This window comes from Candoia aspera, chromosome 3 (genome assembly GCF_035149785.1).
Source record: "Candoia aspera isolate rCanAsp1 chromosome 3, rCanAsp1.hap2, whole genome shotgun sequence".
NCBI classification, from domain to species: domain Eukaryota; kingdom Metazoa; phylum Chordata; class Lepidosauria; order Squamata; family Boidae; genus Candoia; species Candoia aspera.
Genome location: NC_086155.1, coordinates 171,524,385 through 171,537,149, shown reverse-complemented (window position 1 = coordinate 171,537,149; position 12,765 = coordinate 171,524,385). Strand labels below are relative to the sequence as shown.

General features: G+C 37.5%; 1 protein-coding gene across 4 annotated transcripts in view; it reads left to right on the top strand.

The window, feature by feature from the left end:
• Positions 1 to 12,765, top strand: part of NSMAF (neutral sphingomyelinase activation associated factor) — a 299,495-nt gene that overhangs the window by 37,985 nt on the left and 248,745 nt on the right. For 3 of the 4 annotated variants that reach the window (XM_063299319.1, XM_063299318.1, XM_063299321.1), the window contains 7 exons: positions 459 to 526; positions 1,303 to 1,426; positions 6,067 to 6,147; positions 8,418 to 8,568; positions 9,300 to 9,402; positions 9,891 to 10,000; positions 11,558 to 11,733. In XM_063299319.1, the coding sequence (XP_063155389.1) occupies positions 459 to 526; positions 1,303 to 1,426; positions 6,067 to 6,147; positions 8,418 to 8,568; positions 9,300 to 9,402; positions 9,891 to 10,000; positions 11,558 to 11,652 (732 nt within the window). In that variant the 3' untranslated portion in view covers positions 11,653 to 11,733. Of the gene's footprint in view, positions 1 to 458; positions 527 to 1,302; positions 1,427 to 6,066; positions 6,148 to 8,417; positions 8,569 to 9,299; positions 9,403 to 9,890; positions 10,001 to 11,557; positions 11,734 to 12,765 lie in introns of those variants that run through there. The other variant, XM_063299320.1, reaches the window with a different exon arrangement.

The following is a 12,765-nucleotide window of genomic DNA, read 5'->3' as shown; positions in this document are numbered from 1 at the left end:
TGGTTGCTATCCTCTATAGACTCTAGTTTGTCAATGTCCTTCTTAAAATGTGGCCAGAAGTGGATGCAATATTCTAGATATGGTGTGACCATCTCAGGAATAAATATTTTTCTTGATCTTTACACCATATTTCTGCTGTTGCAACCTAGGATTGCATTTCCTTTTTTTTAAAGTTTAGGTTATCTTGTTTGGGCTTATATTTAGTGATTCTTTTAGATAAACAAAGAGTGAAATAATGCATTAATAATCTTCTAGTGGGACTGTTTCTGTTAATATGGCTCCTTTTTTTTATCTCAGCTATTTTTGAGGAATTAGACATGAAAATAATGTCATCTGTTTAATTACTTCAAAAGAATAGCTAAATCTTGAATTCGTTAGATACAAATCATGTTGATTCAAAATATATTAATATGGTTTGCAGATGTAACTTGAACCAACACTTGCTGATTTTGTTACAGGCTTTGTCATCTTGTTTAATCTTACCAGGGAACAGCACCGTTGTATGCTCTTCATGGGACAATAATATGTATGTGATTTTACACATTTCTGAATGTACAGTACCAGTTCATGACTCCTTTAATTGGGGCCAGTGTTTCCATGAGCTAATTGGGAGAAAAGGAAGACTGTGCATGTACATGAGTCATCTGTTGCACAGAGAGCTCCCCCAGTCACCAGATCTGGCCAGGTTTCCTGACAGACATAGCAGTTATCTGTCCCATGGCTAAATCTTTGAATGAAGCAGGTGTCTTGAGTACATGGTATATGGTATCATATTTTATATTTTGTATCTTATAGTGGCTGATGCCCAACTTTCTGATATGATCATTTGACTAATCAATAAAGTCACCATAGTCACCATAGAGTACATGAAGCAGCTGGCAAATAGGGTGTTAAGGAGAGATTTTTATGTTACACGGTCTCCTTATGACACTTCCTAAATTAGTCTGCTCCTTTAGAAGCAGCAGAGGTTAACAAAAGATTCAACAACCAATCCAGTTATCTTTCTTATATGGAATGGGATGAATGCTGTTTTGTTCAGGGAACAAAATAACTTGGTCTAGCTCTGCTACCCCACTGCTGTTATTTGCTGACGTTGCAATATTTGCCTTACTAGGAGATCTCCTATTGAGACTAATGGGCAGGACAATCCCAAAGATAAATGCTGTTTTAAATACTTTAAAAATGAGAAAATGAGAAGAACTATATTTCGGTTTACCTTTGTATGTATGTGTACTATCCTAAATAAAATTGCTATCCAAAGCATTTTTACATCCCTTTCTATTTTTTCTTAATTTCTAATAGCTATTTCTATTCAGTAGCCTTTGGAAGACAGCAGGACACCTTAATAGGCCATGATGATGCTGTCAGCAAGATCTGTTGGCACAACAATCGTTTATATTCTGCATCTTGGGATTCAACGGTAAAAGTATGTATTATTATTCTTCCAATACAAAATGTTTGTGATGGAAGAAATTTTGCAGGTCGTTATTTCCTACCAGTTGCCCTCTAGATACAGTATGTGTTGACCACAACTTTCAGGATTTAGCTTATGCTGACTAAAAATTCTGAATGTTGCAGTCCAGTGCATCTGGAGAGCAGCAGTTTGTAAAGCATCCTATACCTGTAACAGCAACTCTACAGCTGGATAGCTGAGACTTCTGAAAATTTATCCCCTTTGCAACATCAGCTTTCTATTATAGCGCCAAAATTGTCTATCCATATTTGGGTAATAGTAGCTAGTTTGACTCATGCACTGTGTCTCCTTGAGAAATCTTAGTAAGGATCACTTTCCACTATAAAACTGCCCCATGGAAGCTATTTAATCATCTCTAGATGATAGCACTTCCTGTGGTGTTTATAACAGATTAGGCAGATTATGGCTTCATGCGTGATCCATTATTTTCCGTGCCACTGACAGACCTTCCCTTGGAAAAGAAGCATAACAACTATCCATCAGATAAATTGATTGGCAAAATGTCCTTCATGTAGAATATGAGCAATTAGAAACAGCTGCAGAGATGTAAAAGTAGCTTAGGTATATAGGCTTTGAATTGTTAAATTTGTGCAAGAGCATAATATGCAGTAGTTACAAAATGTATAATATAAATGTATAACATTTTGTTGTTTATTCATTCAGTCGCTTCCTGTCATGCGCTGCCTACTACTGAGTAAAACACAGACACTAATTTAGGGAAGATCAGGTTCTGCTTTATTTCAGTATAGTGCATAGCTAGAAAAAGCTGAGAGTGAAGGGAGCGCGCCGGTACGGGGTTTAAATAGCCCGCGCCGGTCAGCGCCCCCCCCCCACCTTGGGTTGTGTGATCCCCCCAAGTTCTGTATGCTCCGTTGCCGGTAGGTGAGGGGTCGCGGGGCCCCTGCTGGTGCCCCGGGCTTCTCTCGTAATCGTCTTCTTCCTCCGGCCGGTGATTGCTTTCAGCTGGGCGATATCCTTTGCGTTCCTGCTGACAGCTCCAGGCGTGCCTCGTGATCCTCCCTGTCTTTGTCGCTCTTTCTTCCCCCTGTGTTCTTTTGACTGGATTTTCCGGCCGGGGTCGTTCCCTTCTCCTCGGGGTCTGTGTCTGTTGTTGTGCGTCGCTTTGCTTATCTTTTAATCCCTTGCTCTTGTTTCCGTGGTATTGTTATGTGTGCCGTTGTGCTGATGCATTCAGCTCAACGGTGCTCATGACACTTCCGACTCTTCGTGACTTCATGGACCAGCCCACGCCAGAGCTTCCTGTCGGTCGTCAACACCCCCAGCTCCCCCAGGGACGAGTCCGTCACCTCTAGAATATCATCCATCCACCTTGCCCTTGGCCGGCCCCTCTTCCTTTTGCCCTCCACTCTTCCTAGCATCAGCATCTTCTCCAGGGTGTCCTGTCTTCTCATTGTGTGGCCAAAGTATTTCAGTTTTGCCTTGAATATCATTCCCTCAAGTGAGCAGTCTGGCTTTATTTCCTGGAGGATGGACTGGTTTGATCTTCTTGCAGTCCAAGGCACTCTCAGAATTTTCCTCCAACACCACAGTTCAAAAGCATCGATCTTCCTTCTCTCAGCCTTCCTTATGGTCCAGCTCTCGCAGCCATATGTTACTACGGGGAACACCATAGCTTTAACAATGCGGACCTTTGTTGTCAGTGTGATGTCTCTGCTCTTAACTATTTTATCAAGATTTGTCATTGCTCTTCTCCCAAGGATTAAGCGTCTTCTGATTTCCTGACTGCAGTCAGCATCTGCAGTAATCTTCGCACCTAGAAATACAAAGTCTTTCACTGCTTCTACATTTTCTCCCTCTATTTGCCAGTTATCGATCAAGCTGGTTGCCATAATCTTGGTTTTTTTGAGGTTTAGTTGCAAGCCAGCTTTTGCACTTTCTTCTTTCACCTTCATCATAAGACTCCTCAGTTCCTCTTCACTTTCAGCCATCAAAGTGGTATCATCTGCATATCTGAGATTGTTAATGTTTCTTCCAGAGATTTTAACTCCAGCCTTGGATTCCTCAAGCCCAGCTTGTCGCATGATGTGTTCTGCATACAAGTTGAATAGGTAGGGTGAGAGTATACAGCCCTGCCGTACTCCTTTCCCAATCTTAAACCAGTCCGTTGTTCCGTGGTCTGTTCTTACTGTTGCTACTTGGTCGTTATACAGATTCTTCAGGAGGCATACAAGATGACTTGGTATCCCCATACCGCTAAGAACTTGCCACAATTTGTTATGGTCCACACAGTCAAAGGCTTTAGAATAGTCGGTAAAACAGAAATAGATGTTTTTCTGAAACTCACTGGCTTTTTCCATTATCCAGCGGATATTGGCAATTTGGTCTCTAGTTCCTCTGCCTTTTCTAAACCCAGCTTGTACATCTGGCAATTCTCGCTCCATGAATTGCTGAAGTCTACCTTGCAGGACCTTGAGCATTACCTTACTGGCATGTGAAATGAGTGCCACTGTTCGATAGTTTGAACATTCTTTAGTGTTTCCCTTTTTTGGTATGGGGATGTAATTTGAATTTTTCCAATCTGATGGCCATTCCTGTGTTTTCCAAATTTGCTGGCATATAGCATGCATTACCTTGACAGCATCATCTCACAAGATTTTGAACAGTTCAGCTGGGATGCCGTCGTCTCCGGCTGCCTTGTTATTAGCAATGCTTCTTAAGGCCCATTCAACCTCACTCTTCAGGATGTCTGGCTCTAGCTCACTGACCACACCGTCAAAGCTATCCCCGATATTGTTATCCTTCCTATACAGATCTTCTGTATATTCTTGCCACCTTTTCTTGATCTCTTCTTCTTCTGTTAGGTCCTTGCCATCTTTGTTTTTGATCATACCCATTTTGGCCTGGAATTTACCTCCAATGTTTCTAATTTTCTGGAAGAGGTCTCTTGTCCTTCCTATTCTATTGTCTTCTTCCACTTCCGCGCATTGCTTGTTTAAAAATAATTCCTTATCTCTTCTGGCTAACCTCTGGAATTTTGCATTTAATTGGGCATATCTCCCCCTATCACTGTTGCCTTTTGCTTTCCTTCTTTCTTGGGCTACTTCTAGTGTCTCAGCAGACAGCCACTTTGCCTTCTTGGTTTTCTCTTTCTTTGGGATGTATTTTAAATCAGAAGATTTTTAATTCTTGGGAGGAGAGCAATGACCAATCTCGATAAAATAGTTAAGAGCAGAGACATCACACTGACAACAAAGGTCAGCAGAGTTAAAATAATGGTGTTCCCCTTAGTAACATATGGCTGTGAGAGCTGGACCATAAGGAAGGCTGAGTGAAGGAAGATAGACACTTTGGAACTGTGGTGTTGGAGGAAAATTCTGAGAGTGCCTTGGACTGCAAGAAGATCAAACCAGTCCATCCTCCAGGAAATAAAGCCAGACTGCTCACTTGAGGGAATGATATTAAAGGCAAAACTGAAGTACTTTGGCCACATAATGAGAAGACAGGACACCCTGGAGAAGATGCTGATGCTAGGGAAAGTGGAAGGCAAAAGGAAGAGGGGCTGACCAAGGGCAAGATGGATGGATGATCTCTAGGTGACAGACTCGACCTTGGGGGAGCTGGGGGTGGCAACGACTGACAGGAAGCTCTGGCATGTGCTGGTCCATGAAGTCACAAAGAGTCGGAAGCGACTGAATGAATAAACAAGAACATAATAATATAACAAACTATATGAAAAGAGTAAATGGGTGTCTTCGATAAGCTACCTTATATCTTATCTGTATAATTTTATTAAATTTTTAAATTACACTAATAAGACAAATACAAACTGAAATAGAAAAAAAGAAAACAAAAAGGAAAAAAATGAAAGAAAAAACTAAAGGTGCAAAAAGAAAAAGAGTAGCAGAAAAATAGAAAAGAAAGAAAAAAGATATAAAGAAATGACTTCCGATCTTCTTTACAGCAGTTGTAAGTATAATTATAGAGAGAGATCCTGTTTGGTCTAGTAGTTAAGGCACCAGGCTAGAAACCAGGAGACTGAGAGTTCTAGTCTCACCTTAGGCATGAAAGCCGGCTGGGTGACTTTGGGCTGGTCATTCTCTCTCAGCCCAACTCACCTTACAGGGCATTGTTGTGGGGAAAATAGGAGGAAGGAGTATTAGGTATGTTCCCCACTGTGAGTTATTTATAAAAATAATAAAGGTGGGATAAAAAAGTATAAATAAATATAAATTATAAATTGACCTCTTTCTAAAGTTGCACCAAGACCCTCTACTTTCTATAATCCATCCTATCTAATCTTCAAATCCATAAATCATAAGTTCATTTTTTATGTTTTACGCAAAAAGTCCATAAGGGGTTTCCAGTCACCAATAAACATAGATACTGTCTTTTCTCTAATCATACAAGTCAGTTTGGCCATTTCAGTGAGTTCTGTCATCTTCACCAACCATTCCTCTGTCATAGGTATTGCCAAATCTTTCCAACTTTGTGCGTACAATAATTTCTCTGCAGTTATATATAAAAACAATGGTCCATAATTTTTTTCCAACTCCTTATCTCTTACCTGAATTGGCAAAATGAGTAAAAGCAATGCTTACCTATTTCTAGTCACTATGTACCTTGTGTTCTAGGTATGGCACTGCAATCCGACAGAGTTGTTAAACACTAAGAAACATTTTGAATTGCTTGCTGAATTGGAACATGATGTTAGTGTAAGTTTGAAATGCATAACATTTTTCAAATTGATGGCCTTTGAATCTCGTTTCTGAGGATCAAAAATAAATGTGGTTTATTTAAAAAAATGAATACATTCTTAATATGATTACTTCCTATAGATTTAAGTTTAAAAATGTTAAAAAATACAATTCAGAGACAACTTTGTCTGAAAGATGGGGTGGAGAGGAGAGTTGGGTTGTTGTGACATACATTTTTGTGACATACATTTTGCACATCAGAGCATATGGTATTGAATTATTTCAAGTCTATCTTCATGGTAACATTTTAAAATCTCTGTATCAGCCTTCTCCAAACTGAATGCCTATGAAGTGTAGACTTCAAATCCCAGAATTTTCAGCAATAACTATGTTGGCTGGGGAATTTTGGAACTTGAAATCCATATATACATTTTGGTTGGGAAATTATATTTAAACTGTCGATTGTATTTAAAATGTGTAAATGTACTCTGGGAGATCTGAATTGGAAATACATTTTATAGTGTACATTTTAAAGAATTATAAAATTAGATATTAAAAAGTAATTGTTTACATTGATATACAAATACAAATAACTGCTTTCTTATATCTCAGTTTATATATGTGTAAAAATTTATACAAACATTTTCTTTGTTTCTTTTCTCTTGTAGAGAATTGAAACATTTTCTCAACCTCATTTAGTGAAACCTGTGTACACAGTAATTTATAAAGAATAAAGTACAAGTCCCAACATTGATGCATTTATGATCTAAAAATCTAAATATAGAATAATATGAACAGTCTCCCTTCCTTCCATGGTAGAAAGTGTTTTGAGTTTGGGTTTGTCTAGTAAAACATAGATTTTTTAAAAATCGCTGGTACAGTGGTGAATTAGCCAGAATACATAGTGTTTCTCAACCTTGGCAATGTTAAGATGGGTGGACTTCAACTCCCAGAATTCCTCAGCCATGCTTTAAAGATAATTTCACAAAATGTAAAATTTTGAAGTGATCAGAATTTTGGAAATGTCTCATCTTAGTAAATTAAAAGCACATGGATAAATTGCTGAAAGATAAATATGTATTGTTAATGGGAATATGTTGATACTTGCTTCGCTATTGCCAAAAAGGGCCACTGAAACTTTATGGTTTAATTTGCATTCTTTTTTGGAATTCTGGAATTCTGCACTAAATGGAGGACTGGATTTGAGGGATTCAATGGCCATGAAGAAATATGTTCAAGAATCTACTTGGTGGATCTTGCTTTATTATATCTGTATCTTTTGCTGTAGTATGGCTAATCTGAATTATAATTAGGACATTTTCCTTGCAAATTATATGAAAGAAGTGCTTTGGATATCATGTAAACACATTGCCTCTAACAACTGTATTCTGGCTTACTATATTCTGGCTTCTGCACAAGGGCAGTTGTTTTAAGAAGGCGCTTTACTAAAATTAATGTGACTCTTACAGTACACACATTTTTTTTACAGGCTCAGGCAGGAGCTGAAAATAATAGGGGCTACTGTTATAATAATATGTAGCAGAAAAATGTTGTCCTGACTTTTGCAAGCAGTCCGCAATACTTTTTCCGCATAATTTTTAAGTCATGCATAACCATAATCCTAATGCCATTACACCTCAGTTGCACTAGAAGAATCAATGTGTAGATCTGATAGTTAAATCAACATCTGCTTTTTGTTTCATAGCAGTAAAAAAAAAAATTGGCTACATCCTGAATCTTCTTAACAGTGAATCTTATGTCATAGAAACAATCCACTGGTAATTGACTGGTGAGTGAAAGAAAACATGACAGTGATAATGACTTACTATTTTCCTCCTCTTCTTTCAGAGAGTTCTCAGTTCTCCAGTGCAGATTTACAGAGATCCAGCTGTATCTGCAGCATATGATCAAAAAAGTCTGGTGACCACAATGGTGCAGGCCAATCTCTGCCTATTTTTTTATGTGTGACAGACATAAAAAATAGATGGAGCTTTGATTGTACCAGCATGGCCACCATCTTGACTTTTATGACATGAGGACACCCCTGCAGAGATTGCAGAAGCCTCTCCAGGCAAATCCCGCTCTTGTGCTCATTTTGTCTGTGAAAGTAGTCTTTCAATGAAACACCCTCAGTTAGAAAAGAAAAAGTAATTATACATAGTTTTAAATGTTCAGGTGTTTAGGCATAAAGATGCATTATCTTAGGGAACTCATTATCTTCAGGCTTGTTTATCATTGTGTATATCATTAATAACATGTAAATAAATAACATTAACATAATTTCCTAGGTAACAACTATCGACTTGAATCCTGCATATACTCTGCTAGCATCAGGAGCAAAAGATGGAACCATTAGCATCTGGGATGTTACTGCTGCTTCTCTACTGCATCACCTTCCATGCCATTCAGGAACTGTTCTGGATGCTGCTTTTAGTCCTGGTATGGGTGATTCAAATTCTCTTAAATACCAATTTTGTCAGGGAAAACACTCACTCTGGTATTGGATAATCAAAGCTATTATGTAGTTATGGATTGGAAACATACAATTCCAATAAATACTTGTTTGTGTTTCTGAAGAAATAAGGCCTGTTATGTTCAGCTGAGTTTATTTATTATTGACAGACAGTTGCTGCTTGTAGCCAACCCCAATCATCTCATTTTGATCAGGGCTTTGTAATCTCGGAACATACCTGCAGCTTTAACGATGTTTCAAGCATTGTTGCTAGCTTGCCTTCCAATGCATATCTGTGTTAGTCACTTGTAGCACATTAGCTGCTGCACAGAAGAGAAAACATCATCATCAACTTTTAACACTAAAAATTGTCTAGGTGGAGGTGTTTTTCCTTGCCTGCATGCATTTAGTCTGTAATCCTAATTTGGAGGGTATTTCCCTTTTACCAACTAGTTAATTTTCCTGAAGCTGAACTATAGTATCAGGTTTTGATGCTTATAGGGGTTTTGTTCTCAGCTCAGGCAAGTGTGTAATCTACATACATAGCTAAAAAACTGTATAATTGTATCTGTGTGAGGAATTACAGTTTGTGGATTGAAGGCTGCTCTGAATTTTATTTGACCAAACCTTGTATGGGATTGTGTTCTGTACTGAAGACAAGGTAATTTACATAGAGTACTTTAACCCAATACCCAGTGCAGCTATTTTTGTCATATAGATAGCCGGCACCTATTAAGCACAGGAGAAGATGGCTATTTTAAGGTAACAGATGTGCAAACTGGAATGATTATCTCTTCTGTAGCCTTGGAACAGACTCAAAGGTAATCTCTTTTGCCAATTTTAATTTTTTAGAAAAGTATTGTTAAAGTACTATAAAGTGTATGAAATGGTTGGTTTATTTCAAGTTTTGAAAATTTTTCATATATATTTTCATGTATATTATCTCAATACATGGACCAGTAAGATTGTACTCATAGGACTACCTGGGGAGGTATAACTGAGTTTTGGGATTCTGGCTTGTCCCTCTAAAATTAGCATAAGGTTTAATGTTTGCAAAATATGAATGTGCAAAACATCTAAAGTACCCTCTTATCTTGGATACAGTTGAGTATAATAATGGATTTAATTCCACAAATTAACAACTAAAACACCTAAAATATATTTCATTTTCTTACAGTCTGAAACCACACATTCTTAGCAACAAATGCCTGTGCTTGATTAAAATCTGAAAAATATATCTATTGGTGAGGGAAGAGTTACATAATGTCATATGATAGCCAATTTTGGTTTGCTAAACTTATTTTTGCAGATGTTTCAAGTGGGATGGACACATAGTCTTATCAGGAAGTCAGTCAGGAGAATTATTTGTTTGGGATATACTCGGAGGAAAAACAGTAGGAAGAATTCTGGGACATACAGGTATGTTTGAATATATTTTTTAATATTTCTGAGTGACATTTAGAATCTCTGAAGTCCTTAAATATTTGATTAAGGTGTATGCTCACTTTGTAAGTTGCTCTTGCCTCTTAATATTATTATATAATATTACTGAGCTTGCTGATATCATGAAGTAACAATCTTAAAACTTGTACACTGTAGAAGGAAGTCAGAATATTGCTATTAAGAGGCCTATTAAACAATTAAATGGAAAATCCAAAACAACATTGGCTCAAAAGGTTCATGACCTTTGTTTGTACACTAAAGCCTAGAGTGTTAAGAAATAAACAAGACAAGTGTGAAGCTACTAAACCCATGATTGTAAACAATTCCAACAAAGAAAAAAGTGGAAGACAATAGAATCTGGCTGTCAAAAAAGCTTAGTGAAGTTTTAAGGATGCCTATAGGAGGAGCAAAGGAGATTTGATTTGATTTGATTTATTTGGTTTATAGGCTGCCCAACTCTTATCATGACTTTGGACAAACTTTGGCATGATTATGCAAACTAGGATCTCCAATGTAGAGGCTACATTGCAAACGAATACACTGTGGCTTGCATCCTACCAACTAGGAAGGAATGTGCAATATGACATGTGCTCAGATAATGTACACTCACAATCCCCATAGCAAGTAATTTTTAAAAAGCAGTATATGTTTAACTGTCTTTCCTTCAACTAATTCTGGCTAATGTCAGTATTGTAGATATAGATCTGTGTCTGCTACATTATTGGCTAATGCACTCTTTTGGTTTGGAGGTGGTTTTATAAAACAAACGTAATCAAAAAGCATCAGAAAACCAGAAACAACATTGACATCAAAGTTCTGTTCTATCAACTTGGCAACTTTTTTTCAAACTCTGAGGCACTGGAAGGCAATCAGTTCAACAGTTTTGGACCCATTTGCAAGAATTTTTTTTTCTGCTTCATTATCTCTTTGCTTACCACCAATTCATGATCACTTACAAACAAAACACAAGTCCCAAATCAGATCCTTGGGAAGAATACCCTGCCTTGCCAATAGGGATGCAGGGCATTAATTACTTTTCACTGCTTCCTGTTCATTAATCAACAATCCATAGGACAGTTCCATGTCCTACTCTTTCTAGGTTTGCACAAGACCCTTTGGTATGTAATTTTTGTAGTAATTAGTATGACAAATTAAATCAAATATGACAAATTAGGCATGAAAGCCGACTGGGTGACCTTGGGCCAGTCACTTTCTCTCAGCCCAACCCACCTCAGGGTTGTTGCTGTAGGGAACAGAGGTGGAAGGAATATGAGGTATGTTCGCCACCTTGAGTTATTTATAAAATAATAAAGGTGGGATAGAAAATAAATAATAAAAAAATCCATAACTTGCCTTTCAAAATACGGATTTCATAGGTGCTATGAGCTACGATCAGTGTGACCTAACATCTTTCTGAAGTTGAAATCAAGTTGGGGATTGCAGCTATAGATACTGCTTAGAGGTGACTCTACAGTTTGATGAAGGTGGTCACAAATGGTCAAGCTGGTTGACCTGCATATGTCTCTGTCTTAGGTGCTGTGACTTGTATGTGGATGAATGACCAGTGCAGCAACATAATTACTGGAGGAGAAGATAGACAAATCATGTTCTGGAAACAGCAATACTAAGTGCTTTTTTCTCTCAGACATCTGGATCCTTCATATTTTAAACCAAACTTTTAAAAGGACCTTAGCTAAATGTAAAAAATGCTTTCTATGGTTGAGCTTTTGGTTGCCCCCCAATTCGTTGTGTATTGATGAAGACTCTAAAATGTTACAAATGTCTGTATTCACTTAACTATTTACTGAAATAATAACAGCTTGAAATGCTTGTCTCAAACTCTTGTTGAAAATAAACTTATTTTTCTGTAACCAAAATGTTCTGACTTGAAATCATACTACTCTCCTTATCTATCTCTGTATTAGGTTTCTTGTGCATGTTTGTCTTCTAGTCAGTTTTGATGCCTGGTGACTGCCTCACAAATCCCTGCAGTTTTCTTGGCAATATTTTGCCAATATTATAATCAGTAAATTATGTATTTATTGGTAATTACTGGGCTGGTTTGCTGAGAGAATGACTGGCCCAAAGGCACCCAGCTGGCTTTGTGCCTAAGAATCCATGGCCTCTTGCTTTCTAGCTTTATTGCCCCAAAAATGTAATATAAAATTTTGTCTACAGTTAAATCAATCTGCCATAGATCGAGTATGTTCATTGGGGAAAGGTATTTTCAGTATCAAACCAGCCCAGTAATTTTCAATAGATACAATTTACTGAGTATATTTACAAGGCTGATTAACTGAAAATTGACTGGATTTGTTCCCTTCTTATGAATGGGAAAATAATAGGTACGCTGTTCAGGAATACAGGGCTATCAGAATTGGGGCCTTACCGATTGGCATTCCTTTTAATCAACTTTGAGGGTATATAAACTCTTTTTCACTTAATGTCCCCAGAATGTTTCCCACATTTCAGTTGAAGTACAAGTTTGTTACGTTCTAAAAAAGTGATTTGCATCCATTCAAGTTGCACTGCAGGATTTTATATTTATTTTATATTAGTATTATTATTTTATATATCTGGCAAAAATGCCTTTCCCAAACATCAGTCTCAGTATGTTTTTACTGTTTAACCCTTTAGACTACTCACTATCAACCATTAGAAACTTGCTAAATCAATAACCTGTCAATTGGGAAAATATTTCTTTCCTGATTTTGAAACTCTGCTTGAAATGATATAAATCA